Consider the following 16,521-nt stretch of genomic DNA (forward strand, 5'->3'; position numbering starts at 1 on the left):
CAGGGAAAGCGCACCAGTGCTGACGCAGCGTGAAAAACGGCCCTGTGTGCATTTCCACTTGGCCCGGGGCCAAAGAGATGAAACAGAGGAGGACCCCGCCTGACGCGAGCAATGCTAGCGTCAGGCTGAAGGTTGCTCACGAATCGGCGTACGCAACACCCATCGCCTGATATTTTCCGAGTGTGACAACAACAAAAATCAAAAGCATGAATCCCCATTTTGTTTTCTTTTGAAAAGAGTTGAGTTTGATCCAAAACGTGAATATTTTTGTTATTTTTCAGATTAAAAAAAAAAACTGAACTGCAATTAGTTGATGTTAGCCTTTTTCACATTGTAATTTTGTCACATTTTCATTTTAATCCTAAACGTAAAGACAAATCATTTGGTACTCTTTTTCAACTGTGCTGATTTAATTAAAAAAAAATAAAAAATAAAAAAAAATTTATTTGGGGACTGGATTCATTTTAGTGTAACATCTACTAAACCCACAATTTGTTTCAAGATGTTCAAACTTTTTTTTTTTAATTTAAAAATAAAAATCAGTCTACAAAGTGGTGGGGTCTCCACTTTGAGTGTTAAAATCATGATGGCAAAAAAAAAAAAAAAAAAGATCCGATTCAGATTAAAGTGACAGATCATGTGAACACATCCCGCTTTTAGTTGATGCTAAAAAAAAAAAGCCCACGGCCAGCTGGTGACATCATTCATTCAGCGGCTTGACTTACAATGAACCCGATGACTGAAACAAGTGACACACACGCATCATATTTCATCAATGGCCCAAATTTCTCGGTCGCGCCACAACCACGGACATGGATCAAGAATAAATGTCAAAGGAATGAAACAACAAACTTGTGTCGGCGTCCCCTTCGAGTGTGAAAAAGATGACTGGAGGGGCTGCGTCATCCATTCCGGCCAGGAAAATCACACACAAGGCACATCTGGAAGACACATTGAAATATTCACAGGAAAAGGAAATACAGTGCCAAAAAAAAAAAAAAAAAGAGTAAAGAAATGGGTCTGTTCTGACTCTTTTTTTGTCGGGTTATGAACTAGGTTCCTGCCGATCAGATCACGACACCTCAGAGCACTTTTTAAAACCACGCCTGAAAAGACACACCGTGTCAGCCACTTTTGTTTAAAGATGCCATTTGAGCCCCCAAATCCAAATAGAAACATGACATTTGGTCACGTGTCTATCATAAGTTGACCCACAAAAAAAGCCTCAAGGACCCAAGCCCGGAAATACACCAAGTCAGGCTATTTTGATTTAAAATGGGCCATTTCAGACTTATTTTCGCGTTAATACTGTTGTTGTGCGATTCCCACCGTTCATGTCAAGCGGACTTTTGTGCTCAATTGACGCACTTTGCTCAAAGAGACGAAACCACATTGCAAGGCCAGCAACACGACACGACATGAAGTCGGGGGGACTGAGCATGTACATAACACAACAAAACAAAACCCCAATACAAATCTTGTTCTGCCAGCCACGTATCAACAATTCGTGCTTGAATCGGCAACAAAGCGGCTCTACAATCGCACGCCGACCTGTCTTGCGATGCCAACTGATTTAAACTTTGTCATGTGTGACACCAAAGCGGTCCTGCAGCGTGGCTCACGCGGGAGCACAAAAATACAACACAGCATTTTCGAGTTCCACGAGTCGAGGTGTCAAGAACGTTATTGAATCCATTAAATCCCTTACACGTGACATTACCAAGTCCTCCATGAAATAAAATCTTGAGAGCACTCTTACCATCCATGCGCTTGTCTTCGATAACACACCGTCACCGTGCCAAATGAAGTCTTTCTCCTTCCGGGGCTGTTTCGGGACAAAAACAATCTCCACCTGACTTGCACGTGAATCCACGCTGCGCTGCGAACGTCTGAGGGCGGGGCGGTGGGTATGACGTCACACCGACGTAGCAGCGTGAAGCAGGCGCCTCTCTCAACTTTTCGGCCTTTGATAAATAACAGCAGACAATTCAGTGACCTCAACTCTGCATTCGCAAAAATGAAAATGTGTTAGATGAAAAATGTGATTATTATTGTGCGATTGTTGCCATAACTTGCCTACATGTGTTTCTATATCCTGAAATACAGATTTTTGTTCGCCAATGAATGTGTATTAATTACATTTTGTACATTTCCACGAGGAAAGGTAATCTTCGTAATTGATCTACTGAACTCGCTGGAATCTCTCTCTTTCTCTCTCTCTCTCTATATATATATTGGAATAAATCCAAACAATGACAGACTTCTTTGGATCAGTGACGATGGAGCCTGCAGGAGCTCTGCCTAGCAACAAGTGACTAACAATGTGCTATGCGCGGCTAATTGAGACTAAGCAATCTCCGTGGTTTGCTAAACAGTTGGTCATGAACGAAATGTTTTTTGTTGTTTTTTTTGTTTTTTTTTTTACTCATTTTGATTGCCTTTTTTTAATGACAGTACTAGAGTAGTTTTACTTCTTCATGATCAATCACCCTCATAGCGGAGAGATTGGATTGTGTCTTCAAAAATTGGAAACATTTACATTCCTCGGTTTCAACTGGCAATCACCTATTTAAAATTAAAAAAAAAACAAAACACAAACAGTTGATTTCACAGCAGTTATGCAAGTGCATGTTCAGTTTGAAAGTGTTGGCAAAATTGTCCATGTGGCGTAGCGGACAATTTTGTTGCTCTTGCCATGTTGTGAATGTTGACGCGTGGCAAGAAAACAGGCTGAAAATCATTAGAAGAAACATTGTTGGTTTTATATGTCAAAAAGGGAATCTAAGAGCAGAATGCAAAAAAAAAAAACAGGGTCTGAACATCCAGACAATTGAGATCCAAAAATACATTTTCTTATGAAATATTAATATGTACAAAAACATAAAAAAAATTGTATTTTAATTTGGGCCCCTGCTATAAAACCGTAGGGCCGCATTTTTCCTGACATTTTCTTAATAAAAATAAACTTTAAATATCTGAACCCACCCATAACTTCAATTGAGGCAGTTTTAACATTGAAATTAAAGCAGATTCCAAGCATCTTTTTTTCTTCTGTATCTGCATGCAAACAACTGTACAGTACAGCCTGTGTTAAAAAAACAAACAAACAAACAAACAAATAAAGACGACAGCGGCGGCGAGCACCACTTAAACGGGATGGTGGCGCAACGCGGAGAGTTTGTGCGCGAGGAGCTGCCCTCGCCGCCTCAGCTGCTCCTTGAGCGACAGTAGGCGGCGCTCGTCGGCCTGCATGCCTCGGACGCACTCGGCCGCCTTCTGGAGGATCAGCACCTTGGCCGCCTTGTGGTTGTTGGCCACGTCGGGTATCTGGTCACGCAGCGCCAGGAAGCTCAGCTTGAGCTCGTTGCGACGCTGGCGCTCCAGCACGTTGTGAGTCCGACGCTTGTCGTGCTCCTCCGAGTCCGACGGGCTGGAGCGTGGGCTGGAGCACTTGCGGTTGCCGCTGATCTGCTTCAGCACGCGGCTCTGGCTGGCGCCTCCGCACACTGAGGGGCGAAAGTGTGGGGGGGTACATCAGTTTCCATGAAAGAAAAAGAAGAGAAAAAAAACAAGGGAAAGAAACATTGGAAGGACAGAAGAGAGAGAGAGAGATAAAGGTCCAACATTGCGCCTATTCGAGGAGTGGCCTTTTGGTGCCCCATTGAGACACGATATGACAGCCCTGTGACAAACGGTACTGGCGCCAAATATTCATCTTCTATAAATGTCAGTGATTATTTTGCATCTTGATCCTGTTTAAGACTGAAGATATTTCTCTCAAGTCGTTTTGCATGTCGAATGAGCAAGTGTGTTGATTTCATCATAAATAATATGATGAAATGACAACATTTTTGTTGGCCCGCTCGGGCCAGCTCTGTAAGGTATGTGTGGTGGCCCGAGACAGCACCGGACTGGCCAAGGGCCATCAGGCAACCATTAATGGAGAGTGAGAGTATTAATTGCTCCATTTTGTTTTCACTTGACTCGCAGGCTGACCTAGCATCAAATTTGGCATGAAATTTTGTTTTTCTGTGAAAATTCTACTGGGGCGTCAAGTGTCAATTGTGCAAATTTCGTCCAGTTAAATGGCATGGGACATTTCCAAGTGAGCCCACCTGCACCACCTTCCATCTTGAGCCTCTTGCCCGCCGGGTGTGCTGCGTAGTTGTGCTGCTGGGTGGAGACCTGGCAGCGTTTGAGCACCAGGGGGCCGGCGGGGCCGCCGCACGACCAGTCGCAACGCTTCACTGCTTGCCGCTTCTCCACGGTCACCACGTCGATCTCCTCCTCATCCTCCGCCTCTTCACCGTAATCATCTTCCGCCGCCTCATCATCATCCTCATCCTCATCTTCTTCTACAACAAAGACAAACATACATCACACTTAAAATCAACGCACCCTTAAGCAAGGCGCCAAACTCCTGACTGGATGATATTAAATATTTCAAGATATTGACAAAAACCTGACATTTAAAAACATTTCACATGGATATTTATTCATTAAAAACTGTACACACAATAGGCTGAAAAATAATTTTAAATACAATAAAAAATATACATAAAATCAAAGAATTAAATCTGATCGTCCCCAAACTTTTCCACCTGAGATATTTGAATTTGTGACGGGACACTGTTGCTCCTTTCAACGAAAAGCTTTCACATTTAAAAAGCTACAAAAAACCCCAAACTGAAAACCGGTGCTCTTTGTTGTCTCTAGCTAAGTGTGTGAAATATTTATGCAGACCCCTGCTGTGCGGCGGTAGTGCTTTGGAGACATCCAAGAATATTTGGGGCGGGGTCCACAGCATTGCATAGATCCATCGGCATGTGCTTTTTAGTTGCTGGAAGAACAATTAAGTCTGAGGAACTACCGCAATTTGGTCCGCAGAAGGCATTGTGTTTGCGTTTGAAAAGCAGATCAACTGTTGCACCTCTGTTGTATATGAGAAAGCGACGATTACCATTAACAAGGGAATATATGGCAAAATGGCATCAAACTTGATGAGCAGTTGGACTAAAATGAGTAAAACAGACAGACAAGACCCACTAGAAATGGGCCCACGCCCCTCAGTTTGGTAACCAGACAATGAGGATGCCAATGATATCCTACCAGAGTCGCTGCTACTGCTGCTCCCACTGTTGGGCGGCGTGTCCAGCCCCAAGTGCTGACTGGGTGGCTCGCCCTGCTTGGGTGTCTCGGCCACCGGGTAGGGGAAGACCATCGACGGGTCGATGCAATCGGACGCCGCCGTATTGAGGTCCTGCAGGTAGCTGCTGTTTAGCCTCCAGGCGGCCGCAGCAGCGGGTCCCGTCGAAACGGATTCTGAGGTGGCAGACGCAGGGGAAACATCCGCCGAGGGAGCGGCGGTTGCAGGGCTGGCTGCGGCGGCGGCGGCGTTGGAGGAGGAGGAGGAGGACGAGTGCCTCCGGGTGGCGTGCAGCGAGGCCAGCTGCTCCGACACCACCTTCTTGAGCTTCGCTGCGGCCGAGAAGCCGCTCCACATGCAGTCCTGGATGATGATAGACTGGAGGAAGGTCTGCGAGTAGTCGGCGTGGCAGATGATGCTCTGGTTGACGGCGTCGTCGCCCAGGAACTCGCTGAGCATCTCCAGCTGGTCGGCAGTAGACGGGTAGGGCAAGCCGGTGAGTGACGGCCGACGGCTGGGCGACAGCGGCGGTGTGGGGAGAAGCTCGAACTTCTTCCAGATGTCCTCACTGGGCGCCGGGGGCTGCGGCTGCTGCGGGTAAAAGTCCTCCTCCGAGTGGTCGTAGTAGAAGTAAGGCTGGAGGGAGTCGTAGTCGTTGTCGTAGTTCCGACTCAGCAGAGCCGAGCTGAGCGGCATGTTGGAGGGGCGCCGTGGGGAAGCTAGGCGGCCGACAACATGGAGGTTCATTCAAGCCGGGAAAAAAAAGTAGAACGTGACGACACGAGCAGCAGGTGTCCACTTCGGGCTTCCCAGCTTACCTGTGGTGCTTTCGACAAGTCGGAAAACAAACAAGGTAAAAATTAGTCCTTGGGCGTCCTCCGTGGACATGAATTCGGCGGGGCCGGGTGAAAACGCATGTGTGGCGACGGCGGCGTTGCAGCGAACGAGCCGGCCGACCGAAGCCTTACGAACTCCAAGTGGATTGAGTCACTTCGAGAATCACCGCGGAGCTCCGCAGCACTGAGGCTTATAAGTAGCCGCGTCACTACCCCCTTTATTCACCGCCTCCTCGCCTGGCCCCCCACCTCGCCTCCTCCTCATACGAAAAACGTACCTCGAAATAGAGAATTCGATGTTCACTTCACTTCGATATCCGACCCCTACGTGGAGCTCAACATAAATTTCGACGTGAAAATCTGACTTTTTATGAGCTTTTTCAGGGTACTATCTTACGTAGTGCGTCAGGTACAAGCAGCAAAAAATGGGCGTGGCCGTTGTAAAACGGCGGCTCCATTGACTGGGGGCATGCGAGTCATATTAATGCAGCGTGAAAAGTGATATCGTTTGATTTATTGTGCAGTCACAGTTGTTAATATTGCACACAACTTTGTTAGTAAATCACGAAACGTTATTCTTGCACCAAAAAAAAAAAAAAAACACACACATAGTGGCTTGCTTTTAGACCGAGCATTTACAGGCGAAACAGGTGCACACGGGACAAAATGCCGGTGCAGAAATGGAAGTGTTACCTCGGAAAAGACGTCGATTTCGCCAGACCTCGGCTCCAAGTCAGGCGGATTGTCGCTCATCAACAGCAGGGACAAAGTCATACAAGCAAATCGGCCGTGTAAAGTGTCGCAGTTCTGGAACGCGGCGAATTGACGCGTCCAATTCAAAACAGAAAGATTTGTCAGGCTTGGAGCACCCCCTGGCGCCACCTGCGTGCTACTGCAACAATTGCGTAATTCAAGGACTCCATTATTCTGAACCTCGCCCCCCCGTATCACGTGTCTTCCTTCGATCATTCCATCATATATCCTCTTCCTTCCTCCATCCTTGTTTAAATTACCATCCATGTCCCCTTTACTCTTTTCTTCCTTTTTTCCTTCAGACCATCGTTGCTGCCTTCCTTTTTCTTTAAACATTTGAGATCATTAAAAAATATTTCCGATAAACACGTTTACATAAATGAATAAAACTGAGCTCAAGTGACTCAATGCATTGAAAGAGTCACTGAGCGATTTTCTTCAAGAAAATGTTCTTCGTTTTTATTGCTTGAGGACGAACAGCAGAAACCTGCAGTAAAAAGGGGGAAGGCTTCAACGAAGTGTGTCTCGAGCTGCCACTAGATGTCATCCTTCATCATCTAAAACGCTCAACTTGACTGGGCTTGCTTTTGGATTTCAGCCTGGCATCATCATTGACGCTTTTTAATTCATGACTCATTTCAAATGTAGCCGTTTTTTAATTACTTTGCATTCACTAATTGGGAGGGACAGCACAACCCAAGGAAGGACTCTGAACCGGTTGCCAGCCAATCACAGGTCACACATTGACAAGCAACACTTCAGATTTATACTCACATCTATTGGACCTACTATGCATTTATTTGGGGGGTGGGGTGTGGGAGAGGTTTCCTCTTGGTACCCCAGAGTACCAAGAGAAAACCCACGCAGACACACAAACGCCACACAGGAAGGCCGAAGCCCGGATTCGAACCCTCGACCTCAGGCGGATGTGCTCACCAGACGACCACTGTGCCACCTACTGAAAAAAATATTTTTAAAATTTCAATTTTTCTAGTATAGTTTTTAAGTGAAAGTTAAAAAAAATTCACAATCAGAATTGAGCAGTAAGTTCATTTGCTTGTGCAAGTGTGTACTGAATATTGTGTCGGGTGAGCTATTTGTTTTGCATGTACGCAAGGTGATCTCAGAGCAAATCGAGGTAATTAGTGGAATTTACTTGCCTTAAAGGCAACTCCGCCTGCCTGTGTTTACTTCAAATCTTTCCACACTGCTGTGCAAACAGCTGAATTTACTTAACTTTTCTTAAGAGCTGCGAAGAAAAGCAAAGGCTCGTAAAAGTCACCAATGACTGTGCCAGTGCTCTCAGGCTGCAGTCACAGGCAAAAACAATTCTTCACCCAGGGATTGAAGAACTTTTGTAAACACATACTGTGCCTGTCCCTCTCTCTCTCTCTCTCACACACACACACACACACACACACACACACACACACACACACACACACACACACACACACACACACACACACACACACACACACACACAGACACACACAGCTGAAAAAGCCACGTTGTTACAAGTCATGGGGAAAAAAACAAGGTAGAAGTCTGCACATGAGAAGGCATATTTGGCATACATTTGTCATAATAGCCCATTAGTGCATTTTTTTTTTGTGTGCTTCAGCATATAATACGCTCGGGTGTTTACACTGAGCAGCGTATGTCCGGTCACAGGGCATAAGTCAAGGTTGTCGGTTACACAATGGGGGATATTTGGCACAAAAGCGCTCACTTTTTGGATTAGTAAGCATTTATTTCGGTCGCACTTGTGTCAACTTTGCAATTTTGTGCGCAGGCTTGAGAAGCCGGGATCAGAAGACATATTGTTCTCGGATGACCTTAACATAACTTTCTCTCTTTATTGCCTTTTTTGGCTTCCATCCGGTGTGAAAGACAAAGACATGCCACTCGCAATAATAACACGATACAGAAAATTATCATTGGTAATCTTTACAGTGGTTACAAACAAGTAGAAAACAGGCAAGGGCTTCACAAACCTAAAAGTTCAGAGCTTTTCAAATTGAAAACAGGAAACATTATCATATACTAGTAGACATTTGCCAACATAGGTGATCAGGACACGTCGGCATAAATGCACACATACTACTCAGAGATTAATTAAGTTGACCAAGAATTGACCCTTGGGGAACTCCACGTGATGTTTTTTTATTTCTGTTGGATGCAAATTGCCCGATAGATATTGGGATGAGAAGATGATATACCCAATAAAATAGCATCATGGAAGTAGGAGGGGGGGGGGGGCTTCATGATTCACTATGGGGGGGCCAGAGTATATTGCAAAGGCCCTAGCGGATGGTGTGCATAACTGTCATACAGTGGTGTCAAAACAAAATTGTTGATAGTGCTGCTCACTAGTACATGAAGCTGGCATGTTCCAACGGCTTTCCATGGGCGTGCGTGTTTGTGCAAGTGGGTTGAAGGTCCTCCTCGCTCAAGCTGCGTGCAGTGAGATGTCACCTCCCTCCGTCCCCTTCCTCCTCCTCCTCCTCCCCCCACCCGGGTGATGATTCGCGAGGAGGAAGATGCGCGCGCTCACAGCCTTCCGCCGACCTTCGCCTGCTTCGCTCGGACTCACCGACGCACCGTTGTGACGCCGCCGCAGCCGCCGGAGCTGGAGCGCCTCGTCGGCTGCCCGCCGCGGGACTCCCGGGTGCTTCGCCTGCTTTCCAGCGGCTTCGTTCGCCTCCCGCCCCCTCGACCCCCCCGCCGCAGCCGCAGCAGCAGCAGCAGCAGCAGAAGAGCTCCACCAACCCCGAGAGCGAGGCAGATGCCCGTTGCAGCGCTGTCAGCCCGGCTTCTACTATGGTGGAGTTCCCGTCCCTAAGCCCTTACTGGCCGCTTCTTCGCTTCTTGGTGCCTCTTGCGATCACCAATGTTGCCATCGACCTCGGCGAGCAGGTAAGCGAGAACGCCCCCCCCCCCCGACCTCCGCCTTCCTCCCTCCGGGAGGCAGGAAGCTGCTTGTTAGCATCGGCGGCTAATGCTAACGATGCACGGTTGCTACTTGACGCCAGAAAATGGCAAACGACGTTGTCAACGGCACTCCTAAATGCTAGCCTACACCCACTTTCTATATACATTTCTGTATATAGTCAGTAATTAGGCGGTGACGTGTGGAGATGCTTGTTTGTGTGTGTGTGTGGGGGGGGGGGGGGTCGGTCAGGGTTGAGGGGCATTGTTTTACCTGCCCCTCCCCGAGAAAAAGACTCAGGGAGTGAGCAAGAAGACCAAGTAGAGAGAGATGTAGGTAGGGATTAAGCTTATGTAATGCTTCAGTTTTGCTGGTATAAATAGCACAGTCGGGGCTTGTGCAAAAAGGGAAAGGGCAGCTGCGAGGGGAGGGAGTCCTCGGTCTAGGCCACCAGTTCCTTATCTTTACTTCAAGGTTCTCAAACTTGGCGTCCTGGGGGAAACATTTTCTCAACGCCCAGTCCCAAACAAACGAACAAATAAATAAATAATCCAATTTCCGCATGCACTCCTAAATGCAGGAGGAAAAAAAACTTTGAGAATAAAGGCCGAATTCTTTTTTTAACAAGAGAAAAGAGTAATCATTTCAATTAAAAAAAAAAAAGCCTTACTTTTTAAACATACATCCAACATACCTACAAGAATGTAATTGCAATGTATTTAATACCATATTTTTGAGGAAATAAATTTGAATAAAATTGTCATATTTTCAAGCATAAAGACAGTTTATCAGTTTTGGATTGTTAGACTACAAGAATTAATGTCCTGCAAATTGTTGGTTAAGCAGTGTCCCCCAAGCCCCTCCCCAATGCGATTGGATCCCAAAGCTATCGAAAGTGTGACGTCTTGTTCGTGACGGTGCAGGCGCTCAACAGGGGCATCGCCACGGTCAAGGAGGATGCGGTAGAGATGCTGGCCAGCTACGGGCTGGCCTACTCGCTCATGAAGTTCTTCACGGGCCCCATGAGCGACTTCAAGAACGTGGGCCTGGTCTTCGTCAACAGCAAGCGCGACCGCCAGAAAGCTGTCCTGTGCATGGCGGCGGCAGGCGCCATCGCCTTCGTGCTGCACATCTTGATAGGTGGCTTGCTCAAAAACACACACGCATTCACACTGACCGAAAATAAAAACGCTACGAGGCATCCGAGCCACTCGTTACTGTGACTGATGACTGATTTGTTTTTCACGCTGTAGCCTATACGGACCTGGGCTACTACATCATTAACAAGCTCCACCATGTGGACGAGTCTGTGGGCCATAAAACTCGGAAGGCTTTCCTCTACTTGGCCGCTTTCCCTCTACTGGACGCGATGGTGAATGCGTTTTTACAACTACCGTCTTCCAAAAAAAATCTTTTGTACCAATCTGAGATGGAGTCAGTCCTCTTTGGCAGTTTGACACCGATACTAGTATTGATATCAAAACAGTGATATCAAACATTGCTTATTGTTGTAAGCAACTATTCCGCAGTTTGAATGTTAAAAAATAGAAAACTGTACTGAAAAAAAAAAATTCTATTAATATGTATTGCATGTAAACCCAGCCGCTGGGGTGCAGTGCCCTCCCCTGGGGGTACACTGTTCCCCGGTGCCGGTCCCAAGCCCGGAGAGATGGGGAGGGTTGCGTCAGGAAGGGCATCCGGCGTAAAACTTTTGCCAAGACGGACATGCGAGTTGATAGGGCGGTTTGCGGGGACGGATGGGAATTAATGACTCGCTGTGGCGACCCCTGAAAAGGGACGTGCCGAAAGGAGAAGAAGAAGAATATGTATTGCATGTAAATGCATGTTAAAAAAATGGTATCTAATGTTTGAATACAAGCAGATTAATCGCAAATATGTTGTACTTTTAAAGTTTAATACAACTGAACTGTACTTTGAAAAAAACATACTGTACTGGGTTCAAATATGACTGAAGCCAGTGTAAACAAAATTCAGCGGTTTGAGCGATTCTTTTGTGTGCCACTAGAGGGAGCCAGTGTAGCAGCGTCACAAGTCGGGATTGGTTGTAAAATGTGCGTTTGTTGTGCGTCCAGGCGTGGATTCACGCCGGGATCCTACTCAAGCATAAGTTCAGCGTCATCGTGGGCTCCGCCTCCATCTCCGACGTCGTGGCACAGGTATAAAACCTTTCTTTGCAGAATTTTTTTAAACATTTTTTTGGTAAGATATCTTTCATTATTTGCTGAGCAACAAACCCAGTCTTCATTTGTGTGTTAAGGCCAAACCCCTGTCTAATGTATAAGTATTGCTTTGGCGCCAAGAAGGTAATCTCAAGTGAGGGGAGGAGCTTGATTTAGTCAGGCCATAGCCGCGTCTCACGGAAGAGAAGCGCTTCGCTGCCGTCTTTGTGGCTTCTTTGGGCAATTCTCTGCAATGACCTCAGAGATAAGAAGTGGCGTAATGGCAAGACTGAAAGTGTGCCAGTGGGAAGGCTGCAACCATTTTTGGGGCGCGTGTGGTTGACTGCCGTGCGCTCTTGCTTCAGATCGTCTTTGTGGCCATCCTGCTGCACAGTAACCTGGAGTGCGTGGAGCCCCTCCTCATCCCCATCCTCTCGCTCTACATGGGCGCCTTGGTCCGCTTCAGCATCGTGGGCCTGGGCTACTACTGCAACATCCACGACACCATCCCGGACTCCAGTGGCCCGGATGTCGGGGTAAGTTTCGGAGGAAGGCGAGAAGGAGAACGCCGGGTTTTGATGTTTTGTTTTTTTTTGTTCGGCAGGGTGACGCCACCATCAAGAAGATGCTGAGCTTCTGGTGGCCGCTTGCGCTCATCCTGGCAACCCAGCGCATCAGCAGGCCCATTGTCAACCTCTTCGTGTCAAGAGACCTCAAGGGGACCACTGAAGCTACGGAGGTGCTGGCGCTCCTTTCCTTTTTCCCCAACAAATATTCAGAAGTTTGGAATTTTTTTCTTTCAATCAATCCAGTTGGCCAACCCACTTATTTGATGAACAGCAGCTTTTACCCCAAAAAAAAACAAAAAAAACAATTGGTGATGCCGAGTACTGATAGCAGGTCTCATTATTGGGTCGATACTAACCACAGGATACTTAAAGCCCCCCCAAAAAATGACATGGAGTAAATCTTCCTTGCTACACTGCAGCGGTTTGGCACATTGGTGGAGTCATTGTGCACGTCAGAAAGACAGGAATGTCTTTAATTATCTGTTAGCGAAGACAGCTAGGATAGGCTCCACGACACCCGTGACCCGAGTGAGGATAAGCGGTACAAATAACAAATGGATTCATCTTAATTGAAATTTTACGCAACATAAGTACTTGTGGCATTCAAGAAGGAACAGTTTGTACCGCTATCGGACTGAAAAAAAAAAGGTGTTATCGGACATGCCTAAATTTAATTACTCTTCAGTAAAAACCCATTGGAAATAGTCTTACTTGTGTTTCAGGTTCTGCAACGATTTCCCATTGAGAGTGATTGCGTTATTTTTGTCCCCTTCACAAGTTAAAAAAAAAAAGCCTTTGTGCATTTTGATTCAGCTTTTGTCTCAACGAATTTGGTAGAAAAGTGTATTTTCGAGTACGCCTGACTTGAAAGTTGAAGCTTGGCGGCGGCGATAACTCAAGCCTCCGCGCGCGTACGCCAACAAACTTCCTCCGGAGCTTTCTGGCAAGCGTGTGGCCAAAAGCGCGCCACAAAGCTATTTGCCGGAATGGCCTGGAAGTGAGCGGCAACACATTCCTACCTGGCCCGCCTCTCATCTCTCGCCCGCACGTCACAATAACAGCAACAACAACTCGCATATTGTATGCAGCCGCAATTCCTATTGTCATTTCAGCAAGCGGGCTAATGACAATACACTCAAGCTCCGTTAACCCCGGCGCATAGGTTACACACCTCACCGCAATATGGGAAAATAGGCCGTATCGAGACCACGGCGGTGCAAGCCGTTTTTTGCCACTCTCACCCCAAGAAACATCAGAGAGAATGACACCTTGAAACAACTTAATTCCGCAAAGCTCAATGCTAACAATCAATGCAAAACGCCACTGACACGCTAACAGTTAACGCTGACAGTTGCCGTTTTTCAACATTTTGAACACAAACGGTGGAGCAACACACGGCAACAGATAATACAACCATACAGGCATATATTCTTCCAGGAAAAATGACTATTATTATTGCATCTTACTCAAGTTACTGGCAGGAGTAGTGGAAGTATTATTATTTTGTTTTGTATCTCCATGACAGTATTGTACAGGTTCTCAGTGATTACATAATGCCAGTGCTTTCCAAGCCTGCTCACAGGCGACACTGCGTCGTCTTTTCTTGGCAGGCAGTGGCCGTGCTGACGGCGACATACCCGGTGGGTCACATGCCCTACGGCTGGTTAACCGAACTGCGAGCCGTGTATCCCGCCTTCGACAAGGTACACCGCACTTTACACCAACACGATGACCGGAGGATGTCTGCGCTCACATGTCCTTGTCATCCCTCGGCAGAACAACCCCAGCAACAAGCTGAACGCCGGCACACCCGTGACAAAGTCGCATATTAAAAAGTTTACATTCTGCTGTCTGGCCCTCTCGCTCACGGTAAGATTCATTCCGCCGCGGAATCGCGACGGTTGCATATTGCCAGAGGCGCAGCCTCCGGACTTCATGCTTACGTAAATGGATTTTTAAGATGCCTGTCTGTAGTATGTGTTCTGTACTGCGCTCGGACGTCTCATGTTAAATGGGGAACTAAATTTAAAAAAAAAAAGAGAGAAGTAGATGAAGAAATCGTACTCAAAATTCTGATTTGACACCACAAACCGACTTCCTCAAAAAACATGCGAGTGGTCGAGGATGGCCTCCGTTAAGGCCCGACCGTCCTCAATCGAGTACGGCACCAAATCCAGTAACTCTCTCGAGCTGCATTTCACGCACACGCACACAAAAAAAGCCAGTGAATTAAATGCCTTCAACACAACGCAGGGGGAGAAGGGTTGCTCGGGTCGTCTGACAACTTTAGTGCTGACTTGGCGTCAATGTCAGCGGCTCGGATGGGGCAATTCAGCGTAAACAAGACGGTGCAAGCCAACTTGACGTCTCCTGACACAAGCGGGCACCGACTCATACGATCTGGACTTCGCTTGAGCCCCCAAAAGTGCCGAGTGGCCAAAAGGAGCCGCGGCAGGCCTGAACTGAGCAAACACCGGGCGACGAGGTCAACGTGTCTGCCGTTTGTCATGTGAAAAGCGTACAGGAAGCGGGCGGCCCGTCCGCTCACACGGCCTGCCCGGATGTTTGTCGCGTTCTCTGGCAGGAGGTGTCGGGTTGCGCCCGCTATATGAAGAAAAAAAAAATCGTGGAATTCACCACGGAGGTTATGTCCCATTATCCATAAAACCTAGCACGTGACACATTCCAAAAGCTGCTGGTGAGTGTGGTGAAAACAAGCACACCCTCCAGATCCGACACCTTGTTTTTTGCTTTGTGTCTTAAAGGTTCATGTTTACGCTTAGCTCAATAAGCAAAGTAAGAGAAACAGCCCCCCCCCTTGCTTATGAGGCATGTGTGTGCCTTTCCGCATGCCGCGACTTGTTCACGACAAATCCGAAGCATCCTTTTAGAAAAGCCGCCGCCGTCAAGCACTGACTGGCGTCTCGTCTCCGCCGCCTGCTGGCCTAAATAACGCTCAGACTGTGAGGACCCAAACACTTTGCCGGCCGTCACACCTCAAGCTTTTCTTCTTTCACATTTATGGTTTTGTTTCACGGGAATAAACTGTTAGCCAATTTTAAATTCATCTTAAAGGCCACCTGTCAAGGCAATCAAGTCATTCAAGGAAGCACATGAGACGCAAAAACTGCAGATGTTGAGTTATGCAATTTTACGCGTGTGTGCAGCTTTGCTTCGTGGTCTTCTGGAGCCCGCACGTCTCCGAGAAGATCCTGGTGGACGTCATCGGCGTCGAGTACCCCTTCGCTATGCTCTGTGTGGTGCCCCTTCGCATTTTCTCCTTCTTCCCGCTACCAGGTCAACAAACCATTTACAGTGGACCCGACAGGTCGACACGCCCCCTTGTTCAACCCGACAGCTGTCACCAGAGAAACGAGTGAGACCGAGAGATAATCGTTCCAAAGCTCAATTGAATGGCAGTGAAAGATTTTACAGAGGGGACCCAAAAACAACAGACAGACTCCAATTAAATGGTAGTTTAAAAGTGCCTCGGAATAAACCCAAACAATTTTTGTTGGTCCCATTTTTTTTCCAACCTCACAAAAACCTGGCCTTTGAACAGGGGTGTGTCGACATTTTATACGTGCTGGCTATCGTTGAACATGTCAAAAGATTGCTCAACAGCTATTGCTGGCTGACACCGCTTCTACTGTGTGCGCAGTGACGGTCCGGGCCCACCTAACGGGCTGGCTGATGACGCTGAAGAAGACGTTCGTGTTGGCGCCCAGCTCGGTGCTGCGCATCGTCGTCCTCATCACCAGCCTGGTGGTGCTGCCCTACATGGGGTACGTAACGTCCGCCTGCGGCCGCCGCCACGCTTTCCGTGCTGATTGTTTGCGTGTCGCAGGGTTCACGGGGCCACCCTGGGGGTGGGTTCCCTGCTGGCCGGCTTCATCGGCGAGTCCACAATGGTCGCCATAGCAGCCTGCTATGTTTACCGACAACAGGTGAGCCTTGTTGTGGTTCATTTACACACACGGCGCTATTGTTAGGTTTGTTTTCAATATAGCCCCCCCCCCCCCCCCCCCCCCCCCCCCCCAGGGTTTTTTTTGCTGTCAAAAAAAAAAAAAATTTTAAAAAAAAATTTGGTAGGAGGGGAAAAACT

At 47.4% G+C, this 16,521-nt stretch overlaps 2 protein-coding genes across 5 annotated transcripts in view; one reads left to right on the forward strand and one right to left on the reverse strand.

Annotated features, from left to right (window-relative positions):
• Positions 1-2,737: 2,737 nt before the first annotated feature.
• On the reverse strand, positions 2,738-7,335 carry myca (MYC proto-oncogene, bHLH transcription factor a). Of its 2 annotated transcripts, XM_019879910.1 has the most exons (4): positions 6,676-7,335; positions 5,110-5,865; positions 4,116-4,355; positions 2,738-3,506 (listed from the first exon to the last, which is right to left on the reverse strand). In XM_019879910.1, the coding sequence occupies exons 2-4, from the start codon at positions 5,840-5,842 to the stop codon at positions 3,148-3,150; spliced, it is 1,332 nt and encodes a 443-aa protein (XP_019735469.1). In that variant the 5' UTR covers positions 5,843-5,865; positions 6,676-7,335; the 3' UTR covers positions 2,738-3,147. The 2 variants fall into 2 exon arrangements, with proteins under 2 accessions (XP_019735469.1, XP_019735468.1); XM_019879909.1 differs by lacking the exon at positions 6,676-7,335 and having other exon boundaries at positions 5,110-6,552.
• A 1,625-nt stretch (positions 7,336-8,960) lies between these two features.
• The window catches only part of ankha (ANKH inorganic pyrophosphate transport regulator a), an 8,351-nt gene continuing 790 nt past the window's right edge, over positions 8,961-16,521 (forward strand). The window contains exons 1-11 of one of the 3 annotated variants that reach the window (XM_019879895.1): positions 8,961-9,654; positions 10,602-10,807; positions 10,921-11,039; positions 11,761-11,844; positions 12,213-12,383; positions 12,452-12,586; positions 14,027-14,119; positions 14,193-14,285; positions 15,584-15,713; positions 16,078-16,201; positions 16,264-16,363. In XM_019879895.1, the coding sequence (XP_019735454.1) occupies positions 9,629-9,654; positions 10,602-10,807; positions 10,921-11,039; positions 11,761-11,844; positions 12,213-12,383; positions 12,452-12,586; positions 14,027-14,119; positions 14,193-14,285; positions 15,584-15,713; positions 16,078-16,201; positions 16,264-16,363 (1,281 nt within the window). In that variant the 5' untranslated portion in view covers positions 8,961-9,628. Of the gene's footprint in view, positions 9,655-10,590; positions 10,808-10,920; positions 11,040-11,760; positions 11,845-12,212; positions 12,384-12,451; positions 12,587-14,026; positions 14,120-14,192; positions 14,286-15,583; positions 15,714-16,077; positions 16,202-16,263; positions 16,364-16,521 lie in introns of all 3 variants that reach the window. The other 2 variants (XM_019879894.1, XM_019879896.1) reach the window with 2 other exon arrangements.

This window comes from Hippocampus comes, unplaced genomic scaffold, assembly GCF_001891065.2.
Source record: "Hippocampus comes isolate QL1 unplaced genomic scaffold, H_comes_QL1_v1.1 scaffold446, whole genome shotgun sequence".
In the NCBI taxonomy this organism is placed as follows: Eukaryota; Metazoa; Chordata; class Actinopteri; order Syngnathiformes; family Syngnathidae; genus Hippocampus; species Hippocampus comes.

What these genes read in the sequence shown, in the direction of transcription:
- myca (XM_019879909.1), bottom strand. Translation starts at nt 5,893, where the DNA reads ATGAACCTCCATGTTGTCGGCCGCCTAGCTTCCCCACGGCGCCCCTCC. An exon ending in CAGCAGTAGCAGCGACTCTG is followed by an intron (nt 4,356 to 5,109) that starts GTAGGATATCAT and finishes TCTTTGTTGTAG; the next exon opens with AAGAAGATGAGGATGAGGAT. An exon ending in CAAGATGGAAGGTGGTGCAG is followed by an intron (nt 3,507 to 4,115) that starts GTGGGCTCACTT and finishes TTCGCCCCTCAG; the next exon opens with TGTGCGGAGGCGCCAGCCAG.